At 36.4% G+C, this 12,178-nt stretch overlaps 1 protein-coding gene across 2 annotated transcripts; it reads right to left on the bottom strand.

Moving 5' to 3' along the window:
• Positions 1 to 44: 44 nt before the first annotated feature.
• Positions 45 to 10,756, bottom strand: LOC118273608 (protein-glucosylgalactosylhydroxylysine glucosidase). 2 transcript variants are annotated; one of them, XM_035590660.2, is made up of 15 exons: positions 10,624 to 10,756; positions 8,249 to 8,411; positions 6,926 to 7,257; positions 6,234 to 6,536; positions 5,623 to 5,723; positions 5,188 to 5,323; positions 4,734 to 4,881; positions 4,070 to 4,217; positions 3,694 to 3,784; positions 3,422 to 3,509; positions 2,964 to 3,161; positions 2,388 to 2,556; positions 1,867 to 2,038; positions 1,250 to 1,390; positions 45 to 507 (listed from the first exon to the last, which is right to left on the bottom strand). In XM_035590660.2, exons 2-15 carry the CDS (start codon positions 8,386 to 8,388, stop codon positions 398 to 400), a joined length of 2,277 nt encoding a protein of 758 aa, XP_035446553.2. In that variant the 5' UTR covers positions 8,389 to 8,411; positions 10,624 to 10,756; the 3' UTR covers positions 45 to 397. The 2 variants fall into 2 exon arrangements, with proteins under 2 accessions (XP_035446553.2, XP_035446552.2); XM_035590659.2 differs by lacking the exon at positions 10,624 to 10,756 and having other exon boundaries at positions 8,249 to 8,633.
• Positions 10,757 to 12,178: the final 1,422 nt, after the last annotated feature.

Raw genomic sequence — 12,178 nt, 5'->3', positions numbered from 1 at the left:
CAAGCAGGTACAACGTACACCCATCTTAAGTTAAAATGAAATTGTTTATTTAAATATTTACATAATTTAATCAATAGAAAATGTATTAACATTATTACCTACTATCAAAACATATCATCAAACTACACACGAGATCTAAAAAATTTCAAAATTATGTATAACATAAATAATCATAAAATTCTTTATTACCAGCTCAATGTATACATGTTCCAGTTTACACAGTGACAACCGCACTAGGCTCAGCCTGTATCGCGGCTATCATTAAGTATCCTTTTCAGAAAACATATCAACATTTCTAATGGTGGAAAAACACCCTTATAGCCAATGGAATAAGAAGGGAACTGTAAATACAATTTATTATTATTGTTTAATGAAATTGAATAACAGCAGCGAGTCACTACGTTCCGTCAGGCCTAATATAGTTGTGTCCAATGATGTCTGCCGGCAGCTTGCAATCTTTCCACTGGTCTGAGAACACCGTGAAGGGACCCGGACCCGCTAATATTGCTGAAAAAAAAAAACTAAAAATAAAATATCACATAAGAGAGAAGAGTAAATGTGGCATTTACTCAATACTCAATATTTACGCCTCGGAAGTGTTAAGCAGAAAATATAATTATAGACTACAAGCTACTAATTATGCTAAACCTCTTCCCCTTTCCTCGACCTGAAATTGTACCAGAAATGCGTGCTTGTAAAGCAATCTATCAACGAGGCAGATTCAGGTTCGACTATTTGACTGCACGGTTGGTGCGGTGGCTGGGCAACTGGCTGCCGCGCAACGGGTAGCGGGTTCGATTCCCGCACGGAGCAACTCTTTGTGTGATCCACAAATTGTTGTTTCGGGTCTGGGTGTCATGTGCCATGTGAACTTGTATGTTTGTAAACGCACCCACGACACAGGAGAAAATCCTAATGTGGGGCAACGTTTTTTTAAAAGAAAAAAAAAAAAAACTATTAGTGACTGGTCATTTTGGCTTATTCGCAATAGGCTCTCCCATTATTACTTGACCATAAAGAGGCGAAAACTTCAGATACAATATAATGAAAAAGACATACAATAGTTGGCACAAAAGTAGGTAGGCACAAACTTAAAAATCCGCCCCTAAAATGACCCTCGGACCAAAATCAGCTTACCAACAGTTGAACTTGCTTAAACAATTAGCCAAGTAAAATTGACCTCTACACCTAGGACATAGAATACAGTTGTCCTCTGTTATTTAACATTAGGTAATGACCATGACCTCACCTGTGACGCCGGGTGCTAATGTGATCGTGTATTTGCCATCGTTCAGCGCCAGTCGCCAGTTATCGTCCAAGGAGGCCACGCTCAACTTCGTGCTGTTCGCTGTAATCTCCAATGTTAAGTTCGAACCGAGGTATTTTATGCCTGGGAAATAGAGAAACAATATTTGAATCATGAAATTGTCTAACATTTGGTAAGTAGGTAGGTGAGATTATTATCGGTTCGCAATGAGGCAGACCTTTGGCTTAAAATAAAAAAAAAATTGGTACTAGGTAGGATTATGACATGACGAAAATAAATAATTTTTGATTGAAGTATGGTTAATACTTCAATCAAAAATTATTTATTTTTGATTGAAGTATTAAGCCTCGTAACAACGTAATAACGTAATGTTCTTCATTAGAGCGAGGGCCATTTGTTACGAGGGTTAATACTTCAATCAAAAATAAATAATTTCCATTCAATCTGGATGCTAATACCTATAGCAACCAGAAATTATGACTGAAAATTATTAAAAGGTCATAAGTATCTAGGTAATATCACGCCAAATTTCTCATACATAAAAAATAGAAACGATTGAAATTAAAGTTTCGAAGAAAATATTGAATAATACGACCTACCTTTTATAGTGAATTTAGTAGCTTTAGGTGGTAGACGAGGTTTGTTGATCTCCAGCCTATCCAGATGTATGCTGACGCCAGCGTAGCCGAAGACCAACGTCTGAAGGAATCCTCCCATGCCAGTGAAGAAATTGACAGCACCAGAGTCAGGTCGCCGGAGTTCAGTCCATACCTGTAAATAAAAAATAAATACCAAACAAAGATAAGTATTCCGGGCACAACTAAAACTTATTTCTGTGAAAACCGAAAATTGAAAAGCCTGACTACGCAGCCCATAGGTACTCGACAGATATTTAGGCGGTCCGGGGTTGGTTGGTTCCTAAGAGGGAGCACCCGGGAGGTTTTAGTGGGGTAAAATGTGGCTTTAGATGTATACCCCGTCAAAAAAGAAACGTATTCGACAGACTAAAGTGAAGGCTTCCTTCACAATTTCTAATCATTTAATTAAAGGTAACAAGATTTGAAACAAGAAATCAAATAGATAGGTACAATAGTTCAGTAGCCATGTTTCAACAACTTACCTTGAATGGTTCTCTAACATAACCTTCATAGCTCTTGTCGAACACCTCTCCAGCCTTGGCGTCGTCATCCAGCCGCAGGTGGCCGATGGTGTGCATGCTCCACGTCATCGCTGGACCATCCTTGCGGGTTACAGACTCGTAGTACGTCAGGTCGTTGAGACGTGTGGAACTGGAAAATAACATCATTATATCAGTTACAAGATGCCCATTGAACATAATGCTGTTGACTGGCAGGCTAGTCATTATGTTAGTGCGCAATATTTATACAGCCTCTTTTGTCATAGATTGTGAACAAAGGGACCTTGTTCAAAGGTATATGAATTGGTATCTGTTTAATACGTGTGAAAGAAATAGATGTAAGACAGTGTTATTACTGAACAATCAAAACATTGTAATTATAGGATTCAGTCCACGAAAATAATAAAAAAATGCTCTTTGTATTAAAATTGACAGGACGACAATAGTCACATTGAAAAGCGAATACTTAAGTATGAAAGCAACAACGGTTCAATTCGGTCGTCCATTTGTGTTTTACAATAGGACTATAAATACTTAAATAAACCAAATAGTACCTACATATTCATGTTATACTGTAAGGGGAAGCCCAACAGCACAGCATCAGCTTGTTTGATCTGCTCCCTTCGTCGGTAGCCAGTGAACTGAGGATGGTAGTCGTACTCCTCATCATAAGGCAGTGCCAAGGACCATGCGATGTCTGCGTAGTGATCGGGGTCCCTAGCCATGTAGTAGGACTTGCAGAGGCAGGACACGTATCTGGAATTGACAATAATGTTCAATATGTTAAGTCAGGAACAATGTAGGACGCGGCTGACAGACATAGAGATCAAGGCAAATGCGTACCACAACAGAACGAAAAACATTTACCTATGTGTATTTATGAAAAATATAAATTAAATAACACTTTTATTAGAATAAAAAAAATTACAATAGTAATTACCACTGTAAATGCATCGTTCTTGCTTAATGAACTTCCCTAATCATATAAGAGAAGATTGGATTAAGTAGGTACTTACTGTGCTAAGTAGAGCGAGTATCCAGCTATGACATTAGTGAACACAGAGTTTGTGACATTCCGGTGATCTTCATCAGGACCCATCACATCTGAAAATATGAAAAATCTAAATTTAAATCATTAAGTAATTTGCGTACATTTTTTAAAGTAATACAAAACGCCTGAACTTGTTCCGAAGTGTAGAATCCTACGGAAAAATGTAGTTAGGTAAGTAGGTAGCAAAAAAAGATTAGACAGAACAGATTTTGGAACGTTATATTATTATGTACTTACTTGCTATTTCATATAAGCCGGTATTAAAGTTGATGACGGCGCGTGACTCCCAGAAGTCTGCGATCTTCGTAACAATATCACAACCACCATGCTGGAAACATTAAATTATACAATGACTAAATAAGTACATAAATACACCTTAAATTCCTAACCCCCGAAAGGCCGGCAACGCACTTGTAGCGCCTCTGCTCTGGTGTTTCAAGTGTCCATGGGCGGCGACGATTACCTTACCATCAGGTGACGTATGCTCGTTTACCATAAAATATCGTGTTCCATAAAAAAATATTTTGCACGTTGTAGACGATCACACATTTTGCTCATTATAAAAATATACTACACAAAACATCAAATTAACCAATTAAAGTAGCCATTATACCTTCAGCCACTCCTCATCTCGTGTGGTAGACAGGTACTGCCGGACGGCGAAGGCGATGCACCCGCTGATGTGCTGCTCGAAGGTCGCGACGTCTGGACAGCATGGCTGCGTCACCTCCACTCCTGTGTAGGCACTCTCCCATGGATATCTGTAGAATTAAAATAGTTAACACTAAAATTAATAACTGATCACCATCCAAAATCTTCGACATTATTTCTTATTTAATCGAGTTCTATGAATTTAATCAAAATTAAGTGCATATTTATGTGAGGGTGGGAGTGTTACTTGATTTTGTTATTGGTCATGTAAAGTAATAGGTACTGTTTACATAATATTACTTCCACATTTGACAGAGGCTGAGCTACAGAGTTCTCTGATAAACCTGAATATTTTTAAAATGCACACTCCTAACTTGAGCCCCTTACTTAAGATTATAGCAATTTCTCTTAGAGGAGGTTAGTATGTAAAATTGTATAGTTACTAATAAATATTAAGACTTTGACTGCAAACAAAAATCTGTTGAAGGCAAATCCTCCGTTAACGCCGGTCAGTTTTGCCCCAGAGTGTTTAATGTGTTAAAGGGAGAAAAGTGTCCCCTTAACAACAGAGCATATCTTCCAGTTGATGCTGATTATGATGAATGAAGGAATATTAGTATACTGACCTGTATCCTTTATGTCCCGTGTTCTTGGCCAGGTCGGCAGCCACATACGCGGTGTCCAGGCGATACTGCAGCAACTTGTTCGCATACCGAGGATACAGCAACAGGATTGAGGGGTACATCCAGGTTTCCGTGTCCCAGAAGTTGTGACCTGCAATAGTGTAAATATTTTAAACCCTTATTAGTAGAAATATTAAATATATTGTTTAACATTGGCCATTAATTTATGCGATGCTTATCTGGAGCCTTAATATGAGTTTGCTTTACGTTTAACGAAAACGAAACGAGAACGCGTCCGGCGCTCTGATTGGCCGGTTCCAATGAACTAACCAATCATAGCACCATTTCAATTCGTTTCGCTTAAAGCAAACTTGTACTAAGGTTACTTAAAACAGATGTTGGAATTTCACCATCAACGTTGCCGTGTTACTGGATGTTTTTAAATTAAAATGTGTACCTTCATAGTCTTCAAAAGTGCCTCCTCTCGCCAACCCAGTGGGGCTGAGTCCATAGTACCTGCCCAGAGGTTGGAAAGATTCCTCAGAAGGCAAGGAACTTAGGAAATAGTACCAAATACCGTTCACGATCTTGCCCTGAAAAACGAATAGGACTTTTTATAATAAACTTTTATGTGTAATAGTACAACAAAAATGCAATATTGATACTTCTTGATTGATTAAGTTAAAATGAAATGTAAATCGTATTTATCTGAGCAAACTACAGAAATAACTGTTCCTGAGCAAAATTCAGAAATAGCTCTAGTCTAGTCTCTATCAAGAAATGAAAGTTTCTATGAAAGGAAAAGCGAGAATATCACCGAGGTAAGTCGGAAAATGACACCCGAGCGAAGCTAGGAAAGGCCGCTAATTTACTGCATTCCAATTGTACTCACCAATTCCAAGTTGCCTTCAATCTCCATGCCGCCCTGTTGGTACAGCTTCTGCCATTGCTGCACGTGTTTCTGGAACAACTCCTCGCCGTCCTCCTGCAATACTATGCAAGTGTGTAACTTTACCATATGTTCACACCACTATGAATAAAACTAAAAGTTTTTACGAGATTTAACATAACATTTGGCCTTTTCATTAGAACGTAAGACGGGACATTTACCAAGTTTATTTATGTCTGTGAGTTTCCGATATTTCGGCACTGTAGACATAAATAAACATGGTAAATATCTCGTCTTACGTTCTAATATGTGATAGTGTTAGTGATCATGTCAGTTTAAAAGCTATAACACTTGGCCTATTGTTCCTCAGGAGGTTTACTAAAGTTACATATTTAGCATTAGCATCCACTATTCACCAGTTATGTTATGAGTTCTATGTAATAGAAGTGAGCCTATTGCCTTATATACGTAGTACAATGCCATACTCTGTGCTGCTGAGAGTGTAAAAGATGTAATGAGAGCAGGTGCATATTAAGGCATTGTAAGAAAAATGTTACGTAAGTATTTAATTTAAGATATAGATTTTAAAGAAAGGAAATGAAATCACAATTAACCTTTAATCAGCTCCTCTCGCGCGACCGTCTTATTTTTATCTGCTGTCATGGCGAAGGTGAAAACCCTGGAGCCATGTTGGGGTACGACTAGGTGATCAGGCACTGACGTCCAATAAGCACAGACATTCACTGGCAAAGGTTGATAAGCCAGGTCTTCAGATTCCATAGTTTGTCCACACACACTCCAAACAGTCCGACCGTTAATGATTTCTGGTACAGGATTGGAAAATGCTATGTCTTTACTCTCTGGCCCAGGCATTAGTTTAATTGCTATCCAGATTTCTTGATTTACGAAGTTAGGATCTAAAACGATAGTATTAAATTAATTGTAGCCTCATTGTGGTTGACAATAAAGTAGGATTTTAAATAAATGCTACTCCAGTTAAAAAAAAAATATAAGGTCATGTAAAGCATGTTTCACAACGTCTGATCAGGATGTTGTATTGTTTGGAAAATTCCTTTGAATTAGACTTACAGGATCATAATCAAACATTATGAAACAGCTTTATAATGGTTAATTTAGACAATGTCTAAATTGAAATAACAGCAGTTGACAAAAAAATAATAAAGCAAATAAAGAAATAAATAATAGTCTGCCAGTCTGTCCGTCAGTGAAGCTAGGTGCTCGTTCCAAACTGTAGCTTCGAATGGAGAAGAATGAGCAAGAAACTCCATTCGTACATCATACATACCGTAATGAGTTTTAGAATCAACTTGAATCTGGTTCACGATAGCTCTCGTGTAGAATCTATGTGCATATATCCGCTGAGTGACCACTGATCTCTCTCTATCTACTCTCACTTTAAACACTGCTTCTTTTGTGTCCAAACTGTAAATTGGACTGTAAGGGTAGTGAGTTAAGGTCGAGTTCAGCCTGATGTTGGCCCATGATGGAATCCTGGCCCGGTGGCTGTATCCACCACGTCCATTGTACAGACCATTCATATAAACAGTATCGCTGAAGATATTCGTTGCTATATGTCCATTTCCAATTGATGGCATGAATTTATCGTTCGATGGAAGACTGTAAGATAAAAGCTTATATTTTACTATAAAATGCATGAACTTACAAACACTAACTCCATTCCGAATGTATAGGTACATAGAGGTAGAATAAATACAAAAAGGTATCATTAAAAAATTCTATGTTGGAGGTACCTAATTAGCAAACACAGGGAATATCAAAAGATAATAATTAATTGATTATGTAAACTCACGTAAGTAGTATACTACAAGCACTACTCCTAGTAGGATAAGAACGGCATTTTTATTACCCACGGGAACGCAGGCAAAACCATTGGCAGAGACTAGTTAAAAGACCCTTAACATGGCCCTAATCATGGCATTTTAATCCGCTTGAAATTAATTAATATACAGCGTGTCATCAACGCCTGTTATTATTATCTGAGCTCATGGTTCATGTAATATAATATAACGCCTTCAAATAAATTATTAGCATTTAATACTTAATAACTTTGCGTTCATATTTACGGTAGGCGTTGCTTGAAGTTTGTTCATAGCTATTGAAACCTATTACAAAATGAAATCATTTTATAAAAACTAAATGAATTTAATTAACTAATAGTAATCAAATCTCTAATTTTTTTTAACTAAAGTCATCAAATCTTTAATATTAAGCCATAATAAATAGCAATAAAAAGAAATACACAGAAAGGACGATTTCTTATTACAAATCAAATTACCTATAATAAAAGACGAGTCATATATTCTATACTTAAAATGAAACAAAATCTTAATTTTGGGATAACTTAAAAAATTACAAGACTAATGTAACTAAGTCTCTGCCATACTCAACACGGATATCGAACACAGAACATGTTTGCAATTATTAAACTAAATAGTTATAAAGATTCTTTTATCATTCATCTAAACTTTTCATTTTAAGTAAACAGATAAAACTTAAAGGGTGAGCGCCCGAAGAAGGTCAGAGCATAAATATATGATTATTGGGCTCTGTATTCAATCAGCAACAATAAAACAACGAAATTACTCACTTATGTGCCGAGAACACGTAGCTCGCCGGGCTAATGTCTTCAGGCTCCTCGACTCCATTAATCTCTGCAGCATAACCACCACCGCCTTTAGTAGTCAGCACGATGGTGACCACCGCGGCCACCGCCAGCAGACCCAACATCGCAGCCACCTGCTTGTTACGAGCTAAAAAGTTCCACATCCACACTACAGTTTTAAAACCTTCTTGTCAAAAACTAGGCAGAATGGTTAAACACTTGTGTCAGAAAAAATCGAACTGTCAAATTGAAAATTCGAATGGCGCGTAAAATGACAGTTTTTGGTGAGAAAAATAAAGATTGTACGCGGTCGTCAACGAGAGCAGGAGAGTCCCGTGCGCGTCGGTCAGCGACAATGTGTAGATTACGCGACCTACGACCTAACATGACACACATTATTGTTCTATTAGCAGAGATAATAATAATTAGGGTCGTCGCTTTGTTGTAAATCGTCGCGCGATTTTATCAGTTCTGCAAAAAAGGTCTGATATTATTTTGTTATGATAGCTAACAGGAAAACCAAAAGCGTAAAATTAAATCGCTTTTATATCCGCTAAAATCGGCAACCTTTAACAGTTCTACGTTCACAATATTAAATTTTAAACAATAGCCATCATATTCGCAAATCCACACGACCATTATAGCATTTGACATCCTTAGTCATAGGCCGGTGTCTTCATCTCTAATTCAATTGTCGCTTCCTTATTACTAAACTAGATACGGCTTAGCACAAGTCATCTTAATATTGGATTAATTGTTCCAATGTCGATTAAATAATGAAAAGTAGGTCTTTTGTGTATTAACTAGATAGGTACTGGAACTAGGCAGCTGGATCATTTGAATAAGCCAAGCAGATGCATAGGTACTCCAATCTCTATAGGTATATAAAAAGCAATTGCTGTTTGTTGGTCTCGCTAAAACTCGAGAACGACTGAGCCGATTTGGCATGGTAAGTATTGAATTATTAGTAGAAGTCCAGGGAAGGATTAAAAGGTGAGAAAATAATGTTTGATGCGGTACGAAATTTGCCAGCTAAGCTAGTCTTAAATTATACAAAAGCGGGTGTGCCACAAGGTAGTGTACTCGGTCCAATCCTGTACTTATTTAAAGCATTTAAAAATCATATCATATCTCCTTTGAAACAACCCTACTATACGTATTATTAGCGCATAACAATTAGATTGTCTTGTAAACAAAATATATTTTATCGTGTCGTGCCACACACCCACTATGCAAAACTGCAAACTGCAGACAATTTTAAACCTACGTTTAGTTATCTATAAAAAAACATTGATATGAATATAAAGCAAGCATTATTCATAATATGATCATAGCTACGAGACGTAATATAGTATAACATTATGCCTGTTATTTGCGAAGGTGTAGACAGAAGTGATCATTTTAAACGTTTAACTCCTTTTAACTAGTTATGTTTTAAATCCCACTTAAAAAGGGCAAGCTTTTTCAAAGAACCTTAAAAGCAAATAAAAATTTTTTTGTAGTAGTAACAAGCAAAAATTAAAGATTACAACAACTTTTTATCTTCAACACAACATACGATCTCCGCTACTTCTATGGTTTTAAACACGTTCTCGCGTCTAGGCGTAATACAAGAATGTTACGGTTAAAAGTGACTCAATGCCCAAGAATTTCTAATAAGTGTTAAACAACTCATTAATAAGTCATCCCGACTCCGGGTTTCCACTCAAGACTCCCTGCAGTAATCGACTAACAAGGCATTAACCATGGACATCCACCGACCAACTTATTATTTTTAATTACGTTATAAATGTCACTCATAGAGCGTCGTTTGGCCGTCGCTTGCGCGTACGCAGCAGACCGTATACCCTCTAGTTACGCTCTGGTACTTTCGATGAAATGTTCCAACACTTGGTACCGATTCACTTGTTACTGAGTACTAAGTACCGATAGCGAATCAAGCTCCCGAAACTGTCCCAAATAATTATTCAATTTTCAACTTTAGGAGCAAAAAAACACGGTTGAAAATCTATTAAAGTGTCACAGATCATTTGTTTTAGAGAATGAGACTCGTTTACTGCGGTTGGGTAAATTTCGTTATGGCTTTGTTATTTGACAGTTGATTGGCTATCGAAAGGTGTGAAGTTATTGAAGCCAGTTAGCGTGGGCACCTGTAGTTATTTTAAGTGATTTATTTTTGTTGTTAAATTAGCTTTTGAGAAATTTTCAATAGAGAATTACTCAAGTAACTTTTTTAGACGTGAAATTATTATGAGCCCCTAGTGTGGCTTGAAACTAATCGAGTGATATTATCAAACAGTTAAATGAGTAAATCGGTTACATATAATTAATAAGATAATATGCAATAAAAAAAGAAATACCTCAAAATAATCCTTTTTCTTTACAAAATATCGTCCAGAAACTGTTTAGTCGACATGAGAACTCTGGCGTCACATTTATTTATTTATTCAATAAAACTGACCGAGTAAGTGGTCTGCAATTATTGCAAGTCGATACGATACTGGATACAATGACAAACATATTACTGTTTAAATCTCCAGATAAAATAAAAATATGTGTCCATGTTTTCATTGTAAAATGAGGTGATTGTCAAGTATAAGATGAAGTGTGGCTTATTTTCAGATGTGGTCTAGGGTTAGAAAAAGTGGGGCTTCCTACAAAGACATACTCCGATTTCGAGTTAGAAAAATTAAGTATTGATGCACAGAAACTAGTTATTTTCTAGAAGAAAGAACGAAACAGAACACACTAAGTTATTGTAAACTTATTATTCGCTACCAGTACTTAGATAATTTAGTATGTCTCACGATAAATTATAGTATATTTTTCATATAACAAATTCAGATAGCACTACATTGCATAACACAAAAAAAAATCATAAAATAGGTACATTAAAAACCTACCACATTGCATAACATTAAAAAACTAATCGCTACAAATGATACCTCATACTTTTAAAGGTCAGTAGAAATTTACTTCTCTAAAAACCACAACCTCATTATCCAACCCCAAAAGTAGCCCCGAACAGTTCCTCCCCTCACAGGTGGACACTAGAACCATAAAACTTTCCACGTAACCTGCTTGAATTAATGACTTGAGCAGTGAGATATGATTGGACAGAGATTCAATGTCATTACCGCGGTGGTGCAGCGGACCGTGTCGCCCTCCGCTCCGCTCCAGCCGTCAGGCCAACCACCTCGGATCCAAGACACCATTCAGTATCTTACTCGATACTACGCTATGTAACTTTATGGCAGCTTTATTCGAAGATGAATGACGATTTTTATGATATTTTTGAAACGTCCGGTGTTAAAATCGCTTTTTGTTTAATTAAAACTGTTTTGGAGTAATGAAAAAATATTTTATGGATTTTATTTTCCTCGTTTGGTCAGGTTTAAGTTGTATTAACATCATATTCTGTGCTACTTACTTTGGGAAGAATAAGACGGTCCGAAAAATTGCTTTAGAGAATTCAAACGATCCAAATGGGATTTAAAACATCGCTAATTTATTCAATAAAAATAATCAATTCTACAGGGGTGTTAAATTGGCAAAAAGTGAAATTAAGAACCTCTAAAACCAACAAGACATAACCAAACCTAACACTTTTAAAACAAAGTCTATAATAATTGTAAATATAAAAAATAATCTTTATGTATTCCGTCAGAAGTATAAAGAAGTAGGTAAATGACCGCTTTAATTACGATAATGTAAATTGATGAGCAGTATAAAGTATAAACACTGGTATGAGTATCATGCAAGTTTTTCTAAACCACTTAAGCATGCTGAACTTAATTAATGAATTTCTGGGATTTCCAGCGCCAATTATAAATCATTTTTAATTGATCTATTGTAGTATTTTGTTTTGTTAAAATTTATATGTGTATTTTAATAGAAATAGAAGGATTTTCATCA

This window comes from Spodoptera frugiperda, chromosome 1 (assembly GCF_023101765.2).
Source record: "Spodoptera frugiperda isolate SF20-4 chromosome 1, AGI-APGP_CSIRO_Sfru_2.0, whole genome shotgun sequence".
NCBI lineage: Eukaryota > Metazoa > Arthropoda > Insecta > Lepidoptera > Noctuidae > Spodoptera > Spodoptera frugiperda.
This window is presented reverse-complemented; position numbering and strand designations above follow the sequence as displayed.

What these genes read in the sequence shown, in the direction of transcription:
- LOC118273608 (XM_035590659.2), bottom strand. Translation starts at nt 8,427, where the DNA reads ATGTGGAACTTTTTAGCTCGTAACAAGCAGGTGGCTGCGATGTTGGGT. An exon ending in GCGAGAGGAGCTGATTAAAG is followed by an intron (nt 5,724 to 6,233) that starts GTTAATTGTGAT and finishes ACACTTGCATAG; the next exon opens with TATTGCAGGAGGACGGCGAG. An exon ending in TACTAAATTCACTATAAAAG is followed by an intron (nt 1,391 to 1,866) that starts GTAGGTCGTATT and finishes TCTATTTCCCAG; the next exon opens with GCATAAAATACCTCGGTTCG.